Source organism: Antennarius striatus, chromosome 18 (genome assembly GCF_040054535.1).
Source record: "Antennarius striatus isolate MH-2024 chromosome 18, ASM4005453v1, whole genome shotgun sequence".
Taxonomy (NCBI): domain Eukaryota; kingdom Metazoa; phylum Chordata; class Actinopteri; order Lophiiformes; family Antennariidae; genus Antennarius; species Antennarius striatus.
In genome coordinates this window covers 16672834-16698310 of record NC_090793.1, presented here as the reverse complement: position 1 = coordinate 16698310, position 25477 = coordinate 16672834, and the positions used below count along the sequence as shown (strand labels likewise).

At 37.1% G+C, this 25477-nt stretch overlaps 1 protein-coding gene across 1 annotated transcript in view; it reads right to left on the bottom strand.

Annotated features, from left to right (window-relative positions):
* brinp2 (bone morphogenetic protein/retinoic acid inducible neural-specific 2) overlaps window positions 1–25477 on the bottom strand; it is an 89520-nt gene that overhangs the window by 48532 nt on the left and 15511 nt on the right. Inside the window, exons 2-4 of the mRNA XM_068340759.1 lie at window positions 13481–13671; window positions 10637–10818; window positions 1352–1457 (exon numbers count right to left, since the gene is read on the bottom strand). Coding sequence (XP_068196860.1) covers window positions 1352–1457; window positions 10637–10818; window positions 13481–13671 — 479 coding nt within the window. The remainder of the gene's footprint in view (window positions 1–1351; window positions 1458–10636; window positions 10819–13480; window positions 13672–25477) is intronic.

Below are 25477 nucleotides of genomic sequence, written 5' to 3'. Positions count from 1 at the left end.
GCCTGCTCTACCACTGCCCCCCCCCCTAAAAAAAATCCCCACCCTCCCCGGTTCATGGCATCTTACCAGTCAGAATGGCATCCATCCTTCTATCACCTGTTTTGCTACTTAAAGATTCCACTATTTGATGAATTTGTCAAGGAGCATATTTTTTTTAATTTATTCATACAGTTAACAATCATCCTAAAATGTTCCAGAAATGGGGTGAGTGTTAATAGTCAGAAAATTACTTTTGATATTTTACTACATATAATGTTCAATATCAAATTTTCATTCATACTGTATGCCATTCATGTGAGTTTCTTCCATTTTTAGCAAAATACATATAGGATGTAGTGAAAGAGGACATGAAGGTAGTTGGTGTGAGAGAAGAGGATGCAGAAGACAGGGTTAGATGGATGCAACTGATTCGCTGTGGCAACCCCCAAGGGGAAAAGACTACAAAATACTTTTGACACTAGTACCTGAACATAGGTTGGTCATTTGAACCATTTAATGGTTCAGCGTAGCCTTATAAATAATAACATTAATTTAAATTATTAGCATTCAAGTTCCATTGTTCCAGCCTCTCTTTTTATATATTCTTTGCTTGTCTATGTGAAAAATGTGTTGCTGCTAATTTCGCTTGGATTGATAATGTTACCGGCCTTTAATAAAATTCTACCACAGTCATTAGTGAGAAAAAGTTCATCTTTCCACGGAATAAATAAATCAGTTGGTAGATATTTTTTTTAAGCGAGGCATTGTGACAGTAGATTGTTTCCCATAAAGAAAAGACAGAAGCTATACTTAGTTTCATAGCACAGGGTGTACTGCTGTACAAACACAACACTGCTAATTGCACAATGAGATGCAAATATAGATATGAAGCCATAAACAATACTCAGATTTTTTTTTTTTGAATGTGAAAAGATATCCTATTCCATAGTAAGTTATCTTGCTATGGATTTCCACCATAAAATAATGATAATGATGACTTTTATCAAATAAGAATAGCTTGTTTGAGTTGAATTTGTATACTGAGTGTAACTGGTATAGTTGGTGGGGTTAGGTTTGGGTCAGTGGAGCCAAATGCAGTCCAACTACAGTCTGGTGAGATTACAGATTCCTCTAGAGGTAGAGAGCTACTGAGGTAGAACAGACATATAAAGCAAAGGGCAATCCCTCCAACAACTACACACAGGAGGTGAGGCTTGGTGGGGTGGATGTGTTGGTGGCTCTGTGTGTGTGCGTTCAACTCTTTTGTGTGTGTGTGTGTGTGTGTGTGTGTGTGTGTGTGTGTGTGTGTGTGTGTGTGTGTGTGTGTGTGTGTGTGTGTGTGTGTGTGTGTGTGTGTTTTACCCAATCCTACCTTTTAGATGTATCTTATTTTCTGGGCTGTGCACCAGCACTGAGCTAACTGAATCCAAGCTGTCATAGTTACTGCAGCCGAGAGGACCCGTCCTTGTTTCAGTTACCTAGGAAACAGAAGAAGAAAGATCTGATTATTTTATATATATATACAGTAATAATGTACATGTTTCTTCATGCCACATTTGGTGTGAATGCGACAAATATTTGATCCTGTTTCTGGCAGTCAAGAAGGCAGCTTGGGGCATGAGCCTGTGACTGAATACAAAGGATGGGATGTGTTGGCCGCTGACAGCAGAGAACATTAGAAACATTTTTTTCTCCACTCCCACACCTGCAGCCACAGCTGCCCATCATGAGGCATGAGGAAACCCTTTTAACATGAAAAAAGATGAGAAATGTGAATATATTTACAGACACACACACACACACACACACACACACACACACACACACACACACACACACACACACACACACACACACACACACACACACACACACACACACACACACACACACACACACAACATACATATCATTTTAATTTTAGATGTCATACTTGTAAATTTTACAATTAAAATTAAACTTAAACATTCATTTATTGCAGGCTTTTGGATTTTTTTTCATTTTAAAAACTAGATCACCTGATCAGGGGAAAATTGGATTGGATGAAGTACTTTTTCAATGTACATCTGAACAAAACCAAATAGAGTGGAATCCAGTACATTGTATAACTATTCCGCTTCAATCCATTCAAGCACTACCCAACATTAAAGCCACAGCCTTTCTGAATAAAGCCCTCTCGTGTAATGTTAAAAAAAAATAAAAATCAACCTAGATGCATCCCCTGATTCAGATCAGCACCTAAACTATGAATGAACAAAATGAGAGAAAAACTTTCTCCAAAAACAGGAACAGAGTTTTGAGCCTTTGACATTCCAGGAAACAGTGGAAAACAGTTTCCTTGCAAGAACAGAACGTACAGTCATTCATTGATACGTCTTCTTGACTGCTTCTTCAGCTTTGGTGGGTCAGGGGGGTTGCTGGAGCCTATTCCAGTTTGATTGGCAGATGAGAGGCGGGATACACAAAATTGCTTTGCACACGTATCAGTATCAATATAAATTTTCTGTGGCATGGTTTTGTAATCCATACCCTCTTCAGGGTAACTGGTTTGGGATGGTGTTTAATGTAGCAAAATATCTGTGATGATACACCAAGTGTAGAAGTGGGAAGGGAGATGGGCCCAACCCTGTCTATCTCCTCCAGAGCAGTGGATTTTTAAGTGTGAGGTGCTCTTTGGGAGGAGCACCAGAGCGTTTCGGGTGAGGAATGAATCAAGGGAAAAGAAAGATGAGTATGGAACTGTAAACAACATCTAAACTAGTTAACTTGCGAGACAAAGAATTGATTGATTTGCTACATCTACAGTGAGAAAGGAACATGAATGTATTGAAAGAAATCAGGAGAAATATAGCACTGATTACTGTTTGGATTGTGATGGACTGGTACTGACAATGCTCCTACGCCAGTGTATTATTTTGAAAGAGGTGATTGCTAATGGCAGAATCAGACCTTGCAGACCTCACAGCATCACAGTGAGAAGAAACACCAAAGTTTGGTATTCAAGACTTTTGTTTTGACAAAAATGTATTGCAGTCACAAAAGAAAGCAAATTTGACTTTTAGCAGGGTAATACCAAGGTAACTGAAGCATGATAATGTGTGGCGTTGCACAATGCCAACAGCAGTACAGCATTAAAGAAATTACTTCTTCCTGCTGCCAAAGACATGGAGTGGTGATGATAGGAGGATTTGCCACAACCAAGCTAAAGCCATCCTCATGTCTGATACACCATGCAGCACTACTTCCCAGACATGGCATTTGATGTCAAGGGGCAGGTGTTGGATGAGGACCATGAGGGTTTTGTCTTGTCACCTCCTACCAGGAGGAAATCATCACAGTTTTGAGTGATTTAATTCATAACACTCAGATTGACTGTGGTTGTTTTTGTGGCAAAAACGGTGGACGGACGATGGTGTAACAGAGGTCTGGTGAAACAAGTGCGAATGGTTGCCCCCACTGTTGTGCGGAAGCGACTTTACTAATCCATTAGTAGCCAGGAATATACTGAAATAACTGTGTGGATGAGGCAGTTAAAATTGTAATTATCAAATAATTTTCAATGTTTTTTCATCGTCTGCGGTGAAGTGGATGCTTTCAACAGTTGCTGTACTCTGAGGTTTGGTGACTGTCCCAAGGCAAAGTCCAGTGTGATTTACATGAGAAAGTCTTTCTCTTCCTTAGCGAAAACAGTGACAACCTCTCTACAAAGCAAAGAGTGCAATCTTTGCTTTGCTGTCTTATGATCATATCTGTACATTCAGGGGAAAAAAAAAGCTGGAGCTGTGGTGTGCTTGTCTTGTATGTGGTGTGCTTGTCAGTGGAAATGTTTTCACCTAGGAAGGTGTGGGAAGTACAGGGATGCAGCTGAATCCCTTATATTCAATGGTGATTGAAGGGGTTAGGTGAGTAGTTGGGGTAATATTTTGGAGAGTGAACCTTGGTGAATCAGTGAGTGAGTTTCTGAGTTTCCATGACATCCAGTTACGACTTGACACTGTAAGAGGAAGAGGTCCTTGATTATGTGACCATGAATAAAGATTTACAAAGAGTGACTTGTGAACTCTTGGCCGTCCATGGTATCCTGCAGCAGATTTTCCACTTACCATGATCAAAAGAATTATTTTTTTGCTCTTTTGAGCGACACCTAAAATTTTGTTCTTGCTTCAGAGAGTTTCAGCATTAATTTGGTCTGCTGTGTCTGCAGACAGAACCCAGAGCAGAGAATTTTATTTTTTTAGGGGGGGGGGGTAAAGTCACTTTTTTTAATCGTCATGTAAAAGACATATATAGCTGTTTTCACTGTCATAAATTTATATATCCAGCACTTTGTCTGTAACTTTCCTTGTTTGTAGAAACTATTAATGCTGCAGAACTGAGAGGATTTCGCTGTCAACATTGAGCACACTGGGCTTGTTCAACTTCAATAAATATCCATCTAAGAGCTGCCACCCCATCTTTCTCTTTGAAAACTTCCAAAAAGCTCTTCATCGAGAGGCTCATTCAGTTTGTGCTGGTTACATAACAGTGTGTATTATTCAGATATGACAGACTCTAAAGGGTGTTTTCACATTCGAATAGAAGAGAATGTCATTGTGACTGGTTTTTCAGGTTGCATGTAGTGAATAAAATTTCTATTTCAGTAGTCACCATATAATTACTGATCTCACTAGAATGTCACACTGTTGAACACACCACTAAAATAGAATTTAAAAAAACACTACATAAAAGCTCCAATCACAATAAAGTATGTTAGAGGAAAGTTTGAGATTTGTAATATAAATTTATCAAGTTAGCTGTGAGCTATGAGCTCCCCCAACATATTATCCAACTTGCAGTTAAGTTCGGCTGTGCACCCACTGCCCAGCCAATCTCACCTAACAAGGTGGTCGGCCTTTGGATTCCTTGATTTGCTGCCATCTTCCCAAATTATTCCAATACACCAGGGAAACGCTCACTGCGAGTAACAGAAGTCCTGTTATCCTAAATCAAAACAGATAAAAATCTTCAACGTCCTCCACTGAAAGAACCTCCAGACAAACGGCTCTCCACTCCTCCCAAAAGTCGCTCATGTAGCCCGCACCGAAGCCGGACCAATAGGTTCCCCCGGACCAGCATTCCTTGTCAAAATGATTTCATCCACTGCATTGAGAGTCGTGCTTATCCCTAACTGGTCCAGATGGTTTGAGGAGACAGTGCAGACAGAGTTCCCAGACATGACAGGTGAAGCACCGATGAGAGTTAGAGAGGGAGACAAGAGACAAGGAGGAATACGTCTGCCCTCGTTGAACGCCTAGTGTGAATTTTTTCGCACAGTTCAAAGTTCAATTTATAGTCAGCAATTGTCCTGAGGTGTTTGCGAGTTTTGACACATACAGCATCTTTAAGGGGAACCAGCAGAGGAACATTTTGTGTCATGTATGCTAATTATGTCCACTATATAGGTCAATGAACCAGCAAAAACAATTACAGCTCAAGGGGGGTTGTTCAAAAAAACTGCTGGACTCAATAAAGAATTAAATATCTTAAAAGTAGAGGAATTATCAACAAATGAAATTCCAGTAGAGGAGCAATTGTCCTCTATTGTGTAAAAAATAAATTTGAAAGTGTAAAATTTGGGACCAAAAACTAGACTGAAATAATTATCTTAGAAAATCTCTTGTGACAGCTGAAGACAACATTTGCTGCTATTCCAGAGATGAGGCTTTAGAGGAATTGGCTAAGATTCCTCAAGAATGCTAACAAAAGCAATTGCTGAATACATGTCATATTAACAGCATGTTATAGCAGCAAAGGACTTGTGCATGTGTTGTTAAGTAGAGATTATTGTTGTTAAATTATTTGCAAAGTCTGAAAAAGTAATATTTTTGTTATATTAAAACAATTGCAACATCTATTGTACTGACATACACTGAAACTGTTCCAAATAATAAATATCATATCTTGATAGTATCCCAGTATATAAGGAGAGCTGAATAACTTCACACTGTGAGTTTTTTCATGCATATAAAGGTCTGTAAATTAATGACATTGTACCTATTACTATCATTTTCAACAGAATAAGGTTTAACATAAATGAAAAATATTTCTGAAATTTAGCTTTTCACACTGATTTGACAATACTCTTCATTCCATATCATCACACAAAAAAAGTTATATTTCTGATAAACTGTTTATTTCACATACATTTTCTTTCTATATGGTCAGAAGAAAAATGTATTCCATACTAATAGTGTGTTTGCGATACCTTCACCATATCACAAGCAATTAACATAATTTATTACCCTCCACCTCTGATTTAGCACTGTAGACGCAGAGCAGAGGCGTACATGAACACAGGTCAAGTACATCCTTCTCAGTGTCACTTCCTCTTGGTTGATGAGTGGATTTGGTAGAATGTAGCACAGCAGGTGACTTGCATACCAGAAATCCCCATTTAGCAGGAGCATGTGAAGGATGCTCTTCTCCAAGCTGCACTCCTGTTCGTTATTTTGTTGCACTTGTATGTTGAAGCGTGGATGTGTGTAGGCGGACATGCAAAATCACTAGGTGTTGGCATTTGCTAAAGAACTGGGCAATTTATCCGTCTGTCAGTCCTCAAGGAGAAACTTGTCTTTATTTCTATCATTAGAGAGAGGTATTCAGGTTCTGCAGTTTATTTATTTATTTATTTTTTGCTTCAAAGACTTTTTTTAATTAAAAGTTTTAAGACGGTAACAGTTTAATAATTCTGAAATCATAAATGTCCAACTTTTCAACAAAGAATTCCAATTTTGACTGAAAAATACCCACTAACATTTGTCAATATCATTTATGATTTTTAGTTTTAGAAATTTTCCACACATGTCCAACCAGAGGATGACGTCTGGAGAAGAGGTTCAAAACACATTGAAGGGATTACACTGTTAATCCCATGTGACACAGAAATGTCTAGGGATGCCTCTGGAGCAGCTAGTTGTCGGGGTGGGGGAGCTTACCCTACTGCCTCTATGACCTTGGCACATATATTCAGCAGGAAAAACATGGGTTGACATTTCTTTTTTTAAAAACATGCCTACTTCAAAACATATATTGCATGGCAGCGGTTTTCAATGTTTAATGACTTCGGATCAGTCAGCTCTGGCCCTTTGCTGAGAACTGTAAAGTTCCATATGAAATCCCATATAACAATTCATCTTCATCATGTTTATTCACAAGCATTATTTTGCCTTCCAAGTCCACTGGAAAAATGAGCGCTAACCTTTTATAATACCATTTTAAATCTTGGGAGAAAAACTTGGCATCTGCTATCAAATGATGGACATGGGATGATTTTGTCTCATGATCTCATAGTGTCATTTAGATGTGATATCATGTCAATCAGTAACTCCAATTTTCTATATATCATCATCCACAAAATGAGAAAAATGTCTGACTTTGCTCCATCTGCAACAGTGTTCTCTTGGCCATGACCACTAATATCAGTTTGATCATAAATTGCACTCATTTTGAACTTTTAAGTCACTAATCTTCCCGAATTTGGACTTCTGCTGCCAACTCCATTATTAAGTGCCTGTATCTATGTTAAAACTCAAAGAGCAGTTTTTCATTGCATCTTTAGACAACTATACCTGTCTCTGTACAAACCTTCATACTTTTCTGTCTCTTCATCTCAGTAGACTTGTTTTCACTATCAACTTCTATCATTCTTGATAATTCCACTTTTCATGCATGGTCTGTGACCTCAACATATCACACAATGTACATAGCAGCACAGCATTATGACCCTCTATCATTGACACAGCGCTATTGGACTGGCCAATTCAAAATCCTTATCGATGACAATTGCTACACGTTGCCTTTCCACGTTTTTTTTCTCCTTTGTCCAAGGAATTTCTCACAAATTTAATTAGGAACCTCCATACTACATTGTAGGTGGCTGATTGATGGGGTCTTAATCTTCCTCCTCTGGCTTGAACCAGGACATGACTGTCCACAAATTAGTCATCTGTTTCTTTCGGGTATTGGTGGAGTGCCAAGCCTCGTAAGATAATGCAGTATTGGCCACCATCCCCAGAAACCACAAGATCCGTTCACACCTGGGTGCAACTCACATAACACTTCACATGAGGGTGGGTGGGACAATTACTCCCTTATGAATGGTAACGACTCCCTATGAGACTTATTGCCCTGGTGGTTTTGGTCATTTGTCGTTTTTACTGCAACAGGAGTACAAGTATCTAGACCCTCTACCAGTGAGTTCGATTCGAAGAAGCCTCCTGAGAGATGTTAGTCTTTGACCAACTATAAGCAAGTTGATTTTTTTTTTTTGCTATTCTTGATTTCCCACTTATAGTAAAATAAATCATTCCTCTTCATTCCAGATTTTATTGAGATTAAATGCTTTAATCTGACAACCAGCAGTTGAAAATCCAATTTTAGGGGATTTATTTAGTCTGAGTTCCTGAACCCAGGGCATGAAAACTGTGCCTCTTGTATTATATGCTAGCTTCAGTTCCATGTCTTATGTTATGCTGTTGAATCTACTGCTTTTCTTTTATTATTACTTCTACAAATGCTTCTAGAAAACTACCAGAAACTTTTAGAAATGGAAGAGGTGGGTGGACAGGAGCCCTTTGCTCTTGAGCAGAGTTTGTGAGAGTCATTGGTATGTCCTAGCTCCTGAGAGCGGGTGTTACTCTGACTCAGCCAAGGCAAGGTAAAGCAGGTAGTTCACATGCCTGTAGAATTGTCTACCACTATCAAAGAGTGGGAAAATAGGAATAATGCACTTCTGAGTATTCACCTCTACCATGAAAGAATATTATATATATATATATATATATATATATATATATATATATATATATATATATATATAATATTCTTTCATGGTAGAGGTGAATACTCAATTCTTTTTAACTGTGGGGTTTTCAAAAAATAAACAAGTGAAATGTGCTGCTTCAAGTGAAATGTACCCCACATGTGAGCGCCTCAACAGCAAATTTAAAATTCTAAACATCAAATAATCTTTTCTTTCTTTTCTGTCCATTATTTGCCTTTGAGTCAAATACGATAAGCACATAGTGAGTACAGGTACTTCTCCTTTTTTTTTAAATGTCTTTACTACAGTAATACTCTTCTTTCTGAATGCTGGTGCTGCTGATATGCCAGCCCACCAAAAACTAGTTACAGCATCAACAACCCACTTCCTCAAAAGCTGCCAAACGTGTAGGGCTGCTGTAATTCTAATTTTATTTGTTATTTTTGGAAGGTATCAAAGTGGATCTTTGGTGTTAAAGGGCGTGAATAAATATTGAGAAAAACACAAAGACTTGAGCAACCATAGTTGTTTCTTGTTTGCTTTCCTTCTGTCAAGTCAGACTAAGGGTAAATCCCGCACTCTGACAAAGTTTGGCAAAGATGCTCATTTCACAAATTTTCCCTGCAGCAAGAATGGCATAAAAATGTGATGAAACCGTGTTATTTTTATGTCAATCAAACTCATATCATAGAATGATCAAACTTTTCTATCTATAAACAGCAATTTTCAATTTGAGTCCACGAAATACAGTGTATGATTTCTGTTTCCTGCTTAATCATTGAAGGCATGATGGAAAACCCATTGCTGCCAATCCAAGTACTTTGGTGTTTAAGTGTATCTTGGCAACAAAGTTTGCCTATCTTACCCCTCATAACAACAGTGTGTTGAATGCAGCATTTCTATTCACAGCACTTGGAAATTATGTACTTTATTGAGGGAAACACAAAGCCGACACTGTAATGACTCATTTCAGTCAGATTTTTGATTTAAGTCAAAGCATGAAAGCTCAGTCCATCCACCCACAAGCCTGCTGCCAGTACATGACATTTACCAGATCTGTTCCAATGAGAAAAATATATTGCTTGTTTATGCTATGCTTCAAGTCCTCAAGAGAACAGAGAGTACAAAACAAAATCAATGGAATGGAAAAGACTGAGTGATTGTGTGTATGTTTTTTTTTTTTTTCAATGGTTCCAAAGCAAAATAGTTGCGTGCAATCAGCAAAGGAGACAGCTGAATGTAGATTTTGGATAAATTGCAAATCAAAAGTAAATAATCAAAGCCAGTCCATTGATAAACGATAAGGACACTTAAATGAAACCAAGAACAGGCTGATGTTTTAAAGGTCATACACTACAACAAATTTTATATTCAGAGCGTCTTTACACCAAAGTCAAGCAGCTTTCTCAAAATATGATGATAATTACCAGGCGTTTAATCCTTATGTGATGTAAGTGCATGTAAGGGAGAACACACACTCCAGTGTGTAAGCCAGTCCAGATGACATACAGAAGTGTATAGTATGAATAAATACATTTATCCCACTGGAATTTTAAAGAAACTTGGCATTCCATTCACAAATTTACAAAATAAAAAGTGCTTAGCAATGCCATACATTTTATGAATGACGCAACTTGAAAAGGATTGCCCGTACGCATACAGCAGTAGCTAGAGCATCTATCTATCTGTGCACACACACGTGCACACACACACACACACACACACACACACACACACACACACACACACACACACACACACACACACACACACACACACACACACACAATTTTTTATTACAGATGCAGCTTGGAGCACTCTATCTAAAAGGGACAGATTTCACCTGCATTACTGTACCTTAATAGCAGAGGTGGCAATCTGGAGGTGGTGGAGTCGCCTTAGGGTGCTCTCTCGATCTGTGAAGTAGGAGGCTGCCAACTGATGTAGCAGCTCCAGAGACACCACGGAGCTGTTGCTGTTACCTTCCGACTTCTTATTTAGCTTCTGCTTGTCCAGGAAAATAGTCAAAGACTCCTCACCTATGGATGAATAATTAATCAGTTATTAATCAATTATTTTGTGATTATTTCACAGTGGAAACCTAAATATTATTCACTTTAGCACTATATCCCCTCTCTATACCCTTTTCAGTGTGATCGCAAAAGGAACAATATTTGAGGGTAATTTCCTTTAAAACAGTTGTTAATCCAGAGCTCAAAAAATTAGATAGACATAGACGAAAAAATTATGCTCCTCCATCTGACATTTTTTGGCAGGACTTAACTGTGCTGTTCCCCTTCAGAATATTAAGTTATAGCTAAACCACTAACATTAAATTCTTGCCAAAAGATAATAGGTTTTATGTTTCATTAGTTCTTTTATTACCTGCTTTTGGCTCTCAGCATTAATAAGTAGAATTAAGTATGGTGTGTATGATTTTTCTTTTTCTTTGATGTTTGTTTTCCACAAAGACATTACAACTTAATAAACCTTTATATTATACACCCCCCCACACACACACACGCACTCAAAGATTTATGCATAATTTCACATTGCAATACTTCCATCATCATTTCCTATACTAATGTGATGTCATTCCAGTAAAGTTGTAAGGAGTAAATTTGTTGGTTAGTACCAGTAGTTGTAATAGTAACTATTAGTGTAACACATTTAGCATGTCTAAATGTCAGGCATGCTAACTTTAGCTTTTAGCAAATATGTTGGATCAAAGGCTATGCTATGTTGGAAGAGATTCAACGTTAAATGTCTTTGCTGAATGAAGTCAAGTGAAGTTAATATTTTTTTGCAAAAAACATACTTGACAGAAATGAAGTCAATGATGAAGTGCAAGAATGACAGAATCAAAACCAAGGGAACTAAAGGAAAAGAAGCAGAATGTGCATTCAATGAGCAATAGTCTGATCAGTATGCAGTGTGGTAAGGCAACTTATTTCAGACTCTTAATTACATATAGAGTCAAACTATCGGTCTGGCACTGAATTCATTTTGGCTCCATCCCCCACAATGATGGTTCACTGCTTGCATGCAGTGATAAGTAGGAAGTTTATCACTGATGGATTGATGGGTGAGTGTGTGAAGAAGAGCTAGTCTGTGTCATCAATGTGTGCAAATGTGTTGCAGCCAATGTGTCCTGCTTTAGAAGATATACTGTATGTCTAATGTTGCTTTAAATGACAGTGTTTTGTCAAAATTGGGAGTGCTTTATACTCTTCAAAGTTAGTAAGCACAGCCTAGCATTCTGTTTACAATATGTAGTATAATTAAAGTTTTGAATGATCTGAAAACCCTGGTCCCTCCAATGTCTCCCGACTTTGAGGCAAGAATGGTTTAGTTTCTGAAAAGTTTATGCTCATGATCTATTTAGTAAAGTCCTTTGATAGAAACAGTCCAGTGCAACAATTGCAACAATGGTTCTCCTCTCAGGGCTGCTACTGTAAGAGGTGATCAGGGTCAGCTTTTCCCTTCAGGGGTCGCCACAGCGAATCAGTTGCCTCCATCTAACCCTGTCTTCTGCATCTTCTTCTCTCACACCAACTACCTTCATGTCCTCTTTCAATACATCCATAAACATCCTCTTTGGTCTTCCTCTAGGTCTGACATCCTACCTGTGGAGCATACCCACTAACAACATTGAACATCACACCTTTGATTTCTAGCTTCAGACTCATCACTCTATCTGACTCTCTTTTTACCTCCAGGACATTCCTAACAAACTCCTCCTTCAAGATAACTCATACTCCATTTCTCTTCCTATCTACACCATGATAGGACAACTTGAACCCTGCTTCTAAACTTCTACCCTTGCTACCTTTCCACCTGGCCTCCTGGACACACAGTCAACCAACTGTCTACCTTTTCCTGTCATAGTTCCAACATTCAACGTTCTACTCTCAGTCCTATACTGTTGACGTTCTTCTCTCTCTTCTTATGACCACACTTTCCTCCTCTCCTTCAACCAACAGTAGTCCAATTTCCACAGGCACCCTGTAGGTGAACAGCACCGATGGTGGTCGTTGTTAACCCGGGGCTCGACCAATCTGGTATGGAAGTCATAAATTTGATTCGCATGTTTGATTTGGTAAACGTTTTACATCCTGACACAACCCTCCGCATATATCATGGCGTGGGACCGGCACAATAAGACACTGGCTTGTGCTGCCTTGCGGCTACATTGATGATCAGGGTCAGCACTTCATCAATATTGTGGTGGCTACTCCAAACTCATCACAGGTCCCAGTCTGGTTTTGTGAGGTGCAGATGATCAATACTGCTGTGTTTTATGCGTTACTTCTACCTTCTGAGATTGAGGTTAAAAGGAAAATCAATAGAAAGAGACACATAAAGAAATGGGTCAATGTAATCCCTCTGCTTTGTGAGGCTCTTGCAGCTGGATGTTACAGTATGTTCATCATGGGAATGAGTGGAAAATTACCAAGGAAAGCAATCTTTGTTGAATGATGCAGGTGCATGATGTGGTATTTTTACCATATGCTTTTCAATTGATATTTCAATGCAACAGCATTGATACAGCACTTCCGCAGTGACGCAATATCATGCACAACTCGTTTTGGTGTGAATTACTTTGAGACATGAAATGAGTAGCTGCTCTATTTTAATATGCACGTATACATCACTAACCACAGAATAAAGGGAAGGGTGTCACCTGCAGTCATTCCTTACCTCCCAGGGTAGCAGAAACTAAGAAGTGGGTCCCGTACTTCTTGATGAGGTTCTCGTTGATTTGCTGCAGAGTTGGCCGTCGCCCTAGTAGCCGCAGGTTGCGTAGAAACTCCGGTGCTAAGGGCAGCGGAGCTCTGAGGAAATCTCTCTTCTCTGTTGCAAGGCTGTTCACTTTCCAGTGGCTAAACTCCCTGAAAATATAAATAAGATGATTTCAGATGCACTCACACATAAGAGTATCAAAAGGTTATTCACTGAGCCATTAAAACAGTTTAAAAGATGCTAAATGTAACAAATCAAAGTAAATGTGATATAAAATGTACATAACACTATTATACATATTTTTAAGTAGAGAATTCCCAAAAGTAAATGAATGACCATAGGGGATATATTATCAGTTTGGCATTACTGATACACAAATCTTATCGAAATGTTAAAGTTAGTACTTCTCAGACTAAAATCAATGGTCTTATATATGTGCTGTAATTTGTCATAAACCATTGATATTGTTTGAATATTATAATCAGTTGATTATTTGTAAATATAGGGATTTAAAATCAAACTCCATGCCAGTTGCAGTCAAATATAAACATGACGTGGCATAAGATTCACAGCCCGGTCATCACATAATGAAATTAGCTCTGTATGTTTTTGGATATTACCAGATTACACTCAAAGTATGGTAACTTCAACAATGCTGCAATTTCATTACCAAATGGTCTTTCTCTGTTTTAAGTTTGTGTTATAAAATGAATGCAGTAGTTCATTTTCTGCATTACAATGAAATCCAGGCATGATTTCCTATAACAGATATACAGTTTGCAAATTTGAAATGTAACTGTGAGCTGTCTTGGTTTTATTTCAAAGTAACCTAACTCACTCCAGTGGGGTGTAGTAATTCACCTCAAGCCAATACATACACATGAATGACTTTTCTGGATGAGCTCCATGTACTGAGGAAAACAGAAGTTTGCTAAGATGACTTGCTGAGATGGTCTCTTCCATTTAAATTTATTTTTTAATTGTTTTACAAAAGTAACCCAAAGCTTTATAATTTCCAAAACAGATCAGTGGGGTTTCTTGTCTGCTTTGCTCTTGATTGTTTATTTATTTATTTATTTTTTTCTTGAAGATACCATCTGTTGTTACCAGAAAGTTTGAGCGTCCTGTTTGAGCTGTGAAAATAACGCCCACCTCCTTTTTTTTTTTCCAACTCACATACCCGCTCACAAATGCAAATTCAAGGCCAGTAGGTACTGTCAGTATTACCACGGCTGCTTGTTTGTTCGCATTCATTTTAATATCCTTGAAATAAAGTTGTACAGAATATCTGATTTCAAGTGTCATCAGTGTTTTTATTTAAAGCTGGGTGACAAATAGCGACCTTACCCTAAACTAAAAATGGGTATAGGGGTGTCAATGCCATGCTGGTTAAAGTTAATCTTGCAATGTGCACACAAAAAAAAGAAGAAGCTTTTATTGAATTACAGGTTGACAAGTATTTTTTACTAATTACTTAAAAGCATTCAGTTGACACAGTGACAGATTGAAAATCCCCCCAAAATTCTCAGAGTTAAAGCATTTTAAGAAATGTTTCAACATTGCTTCTAGAATATTTCCAACTCATAGATCATACCAACACCTCAGAAATATTTTTTTAAAAACATGTCCCTTACCTACAGCTTCATCTAGAATCTAATTTCCACCAAACAAAAAACCTCTTATCTCTGTAATTACTCAGGCATGCAAAATGAGTATAATAACTGTGAATCTGAGGTGTTATGAATAACAGTTAATTCTGATTGTGACAGAAATATATTGTTGGTTCTGACTCAATCTTTTTATTTGCAATTACCAACAATGTCCATGTGTTCATGACAATGAAGGTGCGACAGTGTGGCTGGCTCTTGTGTTCATTGAATTCAAGCCTTGTGTTTAAGAAATGTTTCCTACTGTGTGTCATTTTGAGCTGAGCATCATTCAAATAAGCCCATAACATCATGATATACTGTATTTTAATATGACAAATAACATCAACTGATGACTTGGAAAAACTCTAAAGACTAACAATCGTTACTTGCATTTCTGAAAAAAAAAAAGAATCTTTCAAATGAAGAGAGGATGATGATATATTGATGTATAGAAAAATTTAATTACAACTTAAAAAATCAGCTCTACTAAACCAAAAAAAACAATAGCAACAATTACATGGCACTCAGCAAGCACATACTTCTGTCAAACCCATTTAAGGTTGCGGTGAAACTGTGACTTTGTCCATTCTTACGCTGTTTCTGATTGGTTCAAAATATCTCATGACTTTTTTCATTGACAACACATAGAAATTAAGAACCATGAGAGTTTTACTTTTTGTCAAGCAGCAAAAAATGCTTGACTTTGTTAGAAACCCTGAACACATCCTGTAATTGGTCTATTTCAGACATTCCTTTGCTGTCCAAATACAGTAAGTGCTTCTTGTTCTACGGGTTAACAATGAAAACAATTCATCTATCAATTATTTTAGTACTTCAGTCCTGCTGCAGCAAAGACCTGATGTTGGAAGGTCATGCAAATATGAACGAACCAAACTCACGTTCATACATTTACCAGTAAATTTGTAACATAAATATTTAATAATTCACTCAGAGCAAAATGGCAGCATTTTACAGTGAATATTTTGCTACTGACAACACACTACTTTCATTATCACACCATTGTGACTGAACTGAGACAAATAAAAACATCCAATTAACTTAATAATTCAGAATAAAAATAGGGTTATTCAAATGGTATAGCAATGGGCTCTATTAGTTGTTGATGCATTGTATACAACCAAAGACAGCTAAGATCTGTAACCATTTAGCACAAACTGTGACAAAGCTTTCCTCAGAAGAAATGGCCCTGAGAGCATATGGTCAAACTAGTGCTTCATTAGGAGGTTCATTCTCACATAATGTACCAATTAGTGTCTTTTCCCTGGCCACACTTACAGGGCAATTTGTACCCATACATTAACTGTGGGCAATGTAGGTTACCTTATGAAAGAAGGGTAAATCAGGGAAAGTAAATTAGGATGATTTGGTGGAGTTAGAAAATTGTGTATTATAATAAAAATAATAATAAAATCAAGAAGAAGAACAATGAGAAGGAGAAGGAAAAGGAAAAGAAGGAGAAGGGGAAGAAGATTTAAGAGTAACTGTTTGCATGTTTTTGGGAATGCCAGAACATATCTTCACTTTATTGTTGAAGCATAAATAGCAAAAATGCTATTGTATAAGGCAGGTACTGTACAGTTGCATTATCATCGGAAAGGTAGATGCTGGGGCTGGACTTCTTTTTTTGGGTTTTTTGTTTGTTTGTGTTTGTTTTGTTTCAAGCACTGTCACAACATCATGGACAATATATTCTATGCAAAAGAAAGGGGACTATAAACTTTCATTTTGTTTTACAACTTCGGTGATGCACATAAAGCAAATGCAATTTTTTAACGACAAATTCTAAAAATCAATGGCGAGATTCATAGTCGCTCAATGATAAGCTTGAAGCACTGGCTAAATAGAACATGTGGATATGTTTGTATCTTCAAAAAATGTCAAGCCAGCATCATGACAAAATATACCTGAACTGTCACATACAGGGTTTTAATTAGAATTTTACAACTTAGAATGAAATATGATGGCCAAAGTCATTTCAACTGATGCTTAGAACATATACATATATATCTATTCTAAACCCAACAGAAGCTGCATGATAAATACCCCAATCAAGAGGTCAATCTCATTTGAATGCTGCATACAAGAACAATTAGTCTAGAGCTATCACATGCATCAGCAGGCATTAGTTTTAGCTTAACATTTAATGCAGTGCAATATAGGATGGCAGCCAGTGGTCGCATGTCGATTAACAGGAGCTGATTTAGACTGATGTGTTTTCTGAGCTGCTCTACAGTGACTGAGCACAGAGTAAGAGAGCTGATGGTGATGGCCCAAAAGCAAAACGGAGCAGTATTTATTTTCTTCCTTGCTTTCCTTTAGTGGTGAGACTGCTGACTATTTGGCTAATGATGATAGATGGTGTTAATTAAAAGGATTTAGCACAGTGCAGCTTCAACGCTTGATTCCACTGAAGCGGAGTGATTTTAAATAGGAACAAAAAATATATATATTTGCAAAAATTTCTCTTACATGCTCCCTCTGGCAACAATAGAAAAATAACACCTGTGTGTTTTTAGTTGTCAGACAGAGGGAGAATAATAGGTAGCTCTAAGGGTGAAGGCATTGGCCAAACACTTACAGAGCAACATTACTACCTAGATGTGCATGGTTGTAGTTCAGTCTAAAAAAATGCTTAATTTTTCAAAGACAACAAAGATGTTATTTTTTTGTCATTCCTCCTTTGCCTCATTCTTTAACAATGTTTGGTGAGTTGTGAAAGGAAGATAGTCATTTTCTGTAACAAAGCAGAGACCTGTGTCCTGATCATTTCTATGTTTTTTCCTTTCATTCAGATGTGCACCAATTAAGTCATCTGATCAATTTAATTCCATCCAGTTAGATCACTATCTGTCTAATTTGTTAGGGGGGGGGGGTGTAAGTGATGTCCGTTTTGTTGTTTTCAGGTGGGTGGGCCAGTGAATGAGTTAAATGATTCTAAAGGAAACAGAAGAGTAGATAAATAGAAAAAGGCAATGAGAGAGAAATTCAGTTCCAACCCGTACATAAAGATGAGAGTTGAAAGCAAACACACCTGAAACTTCATCTGAATTAGATATAGCGTGACCTATTAATAAAAAAAAACAACAACCCACATACAGACTACTTCTGGAGCTGTTAGTGTGCATAGCCTTGAAGTTTCTCCAAGAAAATTGTGCTTCAATGCCCCAAAAAAATAAAAATAAATAGTCATCCAGGGGTAATAAGCCTTGATCTATTTGGAGGAGGGTTGGTTGCTCTAAACTACATATGCAAAGCATTTTTATTAAGCACAGGCACACATGGTTACTGCCGCAGAAAGGATAAATAGCTAGAGAAGTGAAGCAAGTAATTATGTTTTAAGCTTAAACCCACTATATATTTGAAGTTGGTATTGTTCAGATTTGACTCTTAATGTAGTTTTTATCAGAGGTAAGAATAACTATGTGTAATTACCATATCTGTACTTGTAGGGGTAGTAGTAGTTGCAGTGGTGATAGTGTTGTAACAGTTTGCATTAACATAACATGTCCTCAACATCCAGTTAGCCAGCCCTGAGAGTAGTGGGTACATCCCAAAGTATATAGCATCAGTTTTGAAAAGTCAGCTTCAGGTAAGTTGCGTTATTATCACTTGATAAAATATACTTTCATTAAAAATGAATTAAGGTGATTTACTACCATATTGATTGTGTGTAGTAACACATTAATGATTCCAAAGAAGACTCAAATTGTAGTTTTCTATCCGCACACATTTTTTGATCAGACAAAAGTCACACCATGGAAATAAGGTATTGTGGAAATGGATTGTTAATATTATGATAATAACAAAAAAAAAAAAACTATTCAAGAGAGATAAATCATCGAAGAGGACATTCAGTGCTGCATGTCTCATTGTGCATACAGTATCAAAAATGTTCCTGGGATAAAATCTTATAATAGATTTACTCACAAGGTAATTCAGCAGAGACTGAAAGTTAATGTTGATGAATTTCAAAACTTTCACAATAAGCAAGTATGACTTGCTTAGCCACCTGAGAAATTTAAAAGTTCTTTGATGGTACAGTGGTATTTGACAAGTCATTTCCAAAATTTTCAAAAAATCATTTCTGATGGCACTGCAGATTGTTGACCATCGCAGGGTCTGTGATCTGGGAGTTTGAGGGAGCTTTAGTACAAAAGCTAATTGTAAATTATTCCAACATTGGAACGGCAATATTAACATGACAAACTACTTCTGGGAGCTCCTCATACATCAGTCAGTGAAGGGCTGACATGTTCATGAATATATCTGTTGAAGCTCTAAGTTGACACTTAATATTTGTAAAACTGTCACGCTGAAAGCTGAATCGTTCTTTCTATGCTCTTGTCCTGGGACCTAAATTCATTAAAATCTCTTCACTCTAGTGGGAACCCACTAGAAATAGACACTCCACCTAACGTAAAGTTTGAAAGCTGGAGCCTGATTTTTTTTAATGATGTCTGAGTTGCTCCCACCAGTCATTATAAATCTCCTGAATGGAATTAAACTGGAAGTTGACTGCAAGGGACCATCAGAACAGCGCCACTCTGACAGCTAATGGGGACTGTGACATGAAGGAAAGGCAAAGGATGATTTATGGACAAAATTATAGATCACTCAAACAGACTTATGACCCAAATGATAGAATCTGAACGTAAGCACAATAAAGTTTATTCAATAAGGTTCCCAGCAGTCCAGAGTTAGTGTATGTTAAGGAAAGAAAGTCAAAAATAAGTCTGCCAACCTTTTTTTTTTTTTACAAAACATTTTACAGTGTGTCCTGAATCTGTTCAAGACATCACCTGTCTCCTTGTGAGGATGCTATATCTGGGCTGAGCGTGTCTGTCAGCTATTTTAAAATTTGTCACGCTTCTATTGAATATTATTTGCAAGAGAAACCCTTTATACAATATATGCCAATGTCAATGCTGAAGTGTGACATGATTGCAGCAAAATGAAACAGCCACGTTTGGTTAAAGGTGTTTAAATGAGGTTCTTTAGTTGGAGCTAATGTGAAAGTGTGTGAGTGAAGAAACAGCATTGATGAAATACATAAAAAAATATATGCCAAATGTTTTCAATATAGCATTACTCAGTTATATACCGAAAAGAATGAAACTTACACTACAGCTATTTACAGAAACTATTTTAAACAGAAACTAAACTATTATGAAGTAAAATTACTGTTATTGACTTATTGGTTACAGGATATGCTTGTGAAGCATAGTTTTTTGATACCTGCTTTATTTAAATGATAAAGAGTCAATATGCAAATGTTACCATAACGAGTGATGTTTATTATGAGATGGGAGTTTGCAGCATCAAATTTATGGAAGGATCCTGAACAAAGAACAATGATGAAATTAAGTTATGTCTGAGATTGGTATGTTGAAGAAAGACAGGTAAGAAAGGGATAAAGCCCAAATAAGCATCTATACTCCAGAGACATGTACAGTAATTTAGAAGTAGAAGAGCTCTGTTTGGACCAGTGCCTAAATGCAATGATGCATTTCCAGGCCCATATCCTATTCACCCACCAGAAAATCCATTGTGCTTTGTTTATATAATTCTGCTAACAAACAAATTGCCCCTCCTTCCCTAAAACATATTAGACTGTTATTTTCAAAAATTCATCATAGGGTAATGGTTTACATGTACAATCCGAAGGACCTTTGTTTCTTTGAGCATGTCATTTGAGATCACATGTATTATTCATTTGGTACACTTCTGATTAATATGGCAAACACTGACTTATTAAATATGAAGTATTAAGCAAACTCTAATAACTTTGAAAAACACCTCTTAAGGTGGGTGATGTATGTTTTTATGAGACATTTACGTAATATTAATGCGTTCTAATGTTATAGCGATGAATCTAGAGGAAAATGTCACCTGGCGCCGCAAGTCTGCTCAACTTCACACTGCTATATAATGACTTTCATTAAAAATAAAATCAAAAACTATAATGACTTTTAGTTGTCTGGCTGTCAGTGCTGATATATGTACCAAGTATCAAACAGATGAAATTGCATTTGAATAAAAAACATGCAGGCTTCATATGTTAGCTTTATTTGGAGGTTTACATCAAGATACTATAGTATCAGTATTTCTATTGGTGTTGGTGCAACAGTATCGGGAGTATTTTAGTTTTGCCTTAGTGTTGTTCCAGACATATTTTGCAGAAGAGGACTTAAAAAAAACAATTTAGATCTAAGGATCTGTGACACGCTTTGAATACGCTCGCCAGCCTGCCTTCCTGTATTAGTTTCATAGAAAATCAAGGGGTTGAATGCTTCACTGTTAGTGCTGTTAGTGTGTTTGTGTGTGTGTGTGTGAGAGAGAGAGAGAGAGAGAGAGAGAGAGAGAGAGAGAGAGAGAGAGAGAGAGAGAGAGAGAGAGAGAGAGAGAGAGAGAGAGAGAGAGAGACTGGAGGGTGATTTGTACTGTTTCTTTTGAAAACCAAAAAAACTCAGCATTTCATGTTTTTGTATCCACTTCTACTCCTCATCAGAGAGATGAGGTCTGTCATTTCAACATGAGATACCCACTTCTGTATTAAAATGAGTTCCTCTCAAATGAGAAGGCTTCAATTCTACTCTTTCTCAGGCTGAATAATTGTTCAGAAAGAAACATAGATGAAATATCTTGGATGTCTTTGACATAAAAAGTGCCCTGCCAGTTTTAATTTGTTACGATATGCTCTGCCTGTCTGTGCGGTACTCTCCAGTAATACATTTCAGAAAAGATACACAGCTTTATGGGCACTTCTATTATTCATGTCTCCTACTGCGATGGGAATTACTTATTGATGTGCATAGGTGTCTGCAGATCACACAGTAAGAAAGTTTTAAATGTCCTTATAGCTCTGGTGATGGAGTGAATGTACCACAGTCAGCGGCTGTGTAATATGTTGTACCAAGAAAATATACACAATTAGTTCAAGCTTCCTCTTCACAACTATGTCTTAATTAATTTCCCTGATGGAACCTCCTGGAGGGATTAATAAAGTCCTATTCTATTCTACTCTACTCTACTCTACTCTACTCTACTCTACTCTACTCTATGTGTCAATGCCTTTAACAATGATCTGGCTTTACCAGGTTATTTATTTTGTTAATGCAAAGCTACTAAGTGGTTATTCACCAAATTATGAGACACATAATTGTACATAGCATGCTACTTCAAGGGCTCTAGAACATTTCGTTAAACTGTTGACAGTAAACAACAGCATGATTGTATTGTAGGACAAAATACAATAATGTTTTTTTATGATTGAATTTGTCCCACAGAGTAACATTACATGAAGGAGTCATTATAACAAAACACTCAGTGGGAAGAGGCCCAGAAGACATTGACCTGTACTGTTGCACAGATGATTTGAAAAGCATGACAGAGATGTACTATACATGTCAATTACAATGGCAATAATTTGCATACTTGCATGGAACAATCACATTTATTTAACTTGCTTGACAAACTCAATGTCTGGCCATATGATTTCTTTCCAAAAGATTCTGAAGATTTTGGAGAATGTGAAAAATGTTTAAAAAATGCTTCTATATGAAAAAAGTCAGGGTCCAGATCTGCTCACCTCTCTACAAAGTTTCATGGGAATCTATTCAGCAGTTTTTGTGTAGTCCTGTCAACCAACAAACATATAAATTAGAATGCTACAGACCATTTCCCATTCTTAGATCAATTTTCATGAAAATACATCCAGGATAATCAAAGTAACAAACAAAGGGCCGTTTGGAAAATCTGAAAGACATCCTTCTTGTATTTTTTTACATAGAATGTTTTGATACTGTATCAGAATATTGTGAGAACCTGAATCAAAAAGTAATTTTGAAATGGCTTTATAAATGTTTAACCTCAGAGGTCTGATTGTTATATTTGTAAAGCTAATTGAACCATGAACGGGAGTTACTTGATACAACTTTTGGCAAACTATGACAGACAGATGTGGGTTAGTGTCCAATGTATAATGTATAATCTATTTAGAGTGTGCCCTTGCTCATTCACGCATTAACGCTCGCAACTTCACCTCATCGTGGATTTTTGGTAGGCAGTCACGTGATACCGTTTGCGCATTCTATTGGCTGACATCATCCACAAGTGTGCTCCGTTCCTTAAGTCTCAGACTTACGTGAGACACAAAACCGCTTTAAACAGTTGATAAGACTATGGGAAAAGGTAATGGAAATAGAAGGTGGTTTAATATCGGTATGGTTAGTGTGATTGACGTTTAAATTATCATAAATAATAAGATAAATAGTCGCTCTATCGCACAGTTCGTTAATCGAATGTGGTTACTACAATGTATTAACTGCGTGGAACCAGGGCGCACTGTATTACTAATGTTTAATTTCTTATGTAGAATATATATATAATAATAAATTATATATATATATATATATATATATATATATATATATATATATATATATATATATATATATATATATATATATATATATATATATACATATATATATATATATATACTGTATATTTACTGTATACTGTATATTTTTAAATGTATTTATTTATTTAGTCCCCCCCCCCAACTTGACCAATATATTTACTTCTTTTTGGATCTTTCTTCAAATGTCCATGTCCAGTCTCAATTGCAATGCACCGCTTAGTCGATAAGACGGCACTTCAAATTTATAATTCAAATTTACTCTCTCTGAATGACAACAGACTACACAAGAAGCAGGCATACAAACGCAGGTTTCTACATTGCCCTAGAGGCATAAATCAAAGAGAATGAGTTTGTTTGTGGGGTTCTTCTCCTGCTGGATGAAATCATTAAATCAGTACATGTTAAAACCCAGATCTAGTGGTAGTTATTATCTGAGTGAGCGGTGGATTTGTCCCGGTTCGTGACCATTACCCCACCGCATTTATCATACCACCCACACATGTGGACCAATTTCGGTCTAATCCATGTGTTCTAGTGTCGCGTGACGATAAACTGCTGCCAAGCAATTACTTATAATGATAGTTACTATTTGCCGATGGTGGTAGTATTGATAAACGTCACGCTCTTCTAACAGCCAGGAAGCAGCTTACATGTCATATGTACATTTTGTTGACATGACTTCCAATTTGACTCAGTAATAGCTGGAATACTTTGGTACTTAATTAAAACTCCACTGCCGGGTATTACTTTCACAAGTGAATCAAAGGGCAAGCGGTAGAGGATACTAGCAGTTGCTGGTGGGCATTCATCTTCCTCTTATCGCAGGTAAAATTGAGTGTGTCTGAGAAAATGGCCTGTGAGAAGCCGCTATAGTAAATCCTGAGTTCTCTGAACCCCTTTTCAGTGGATAAAATATGATGTAGACCATCCAGGCTGCAGTATGGTAGGAAAACAGTTTGCTTCTGAACAGTTCCCAATGTTTCATTTATCTAGTTGTTTGTTTCATTTCTTGGTTTCTACAGTAGTTAAAAAAAAAAAAAAGACAAAAGAAGAAATCTGAAATTGGGTATTTAATTGTTTCACCAAAAGTCCACCCAGCTTTCTATGTGCCGGAGCCTCTCCACAACCAGCTGGTGCCTTTTTTATATTTCTGCCCATGCCCCTCAGACAGCATGATTCTGATGCTTGTTAGCCTCTATTAGCTAATGGTTTTGGTTTAACAGAACAAATACTGTTTTGGATCATTCTCGCCACCCTCATCATCTTTGTTTCCTGCAGCATCAGGCAACTGTTTTTTTGACAAAAAGCTCTGATGAAACCACAAACTACAAAACAACAACAAAAAAACCCATAAAAACAAGCAAAAACAGAACAGTTGAACATCAATCAGCTGGAATTTTTCCAAGAGAATGTTTTGTGAATTTTTTTTTATTTATTTTTTTGTCTGGAGCGGTTTATACCTACTAAAAGTGATCAAAAGACAGACAGCTGTGAACTGATGACAAGAACACACCCAGCCAATGCTCCACATGTGTAAGTAGATATGGAATGGGCAGGTCTGAGGATTACTACCGACAAAGTCCTGATTTCCCCAGATCTCAAAGCAATCAAGCATTGGTAGAATGAGCTGAACAATCAAATCCAACCCATGGTGGGCCCAACTTGCAACTTATGTAAAAGATTAGCTGATAACATGTTGGTGCCAGCTATAGCAGCAAACCTTCAAAGTATTATGGAGACAATGCCTCAATGGGTTGTTTCCCTGGCAAAGGGAGGCCTATATACTATGAGGCTTGTGGTTTTAATGTTATCACTGACTGAGTGTATAGCACTCATGAAGTTTAGCATTTTATTTAATTACAT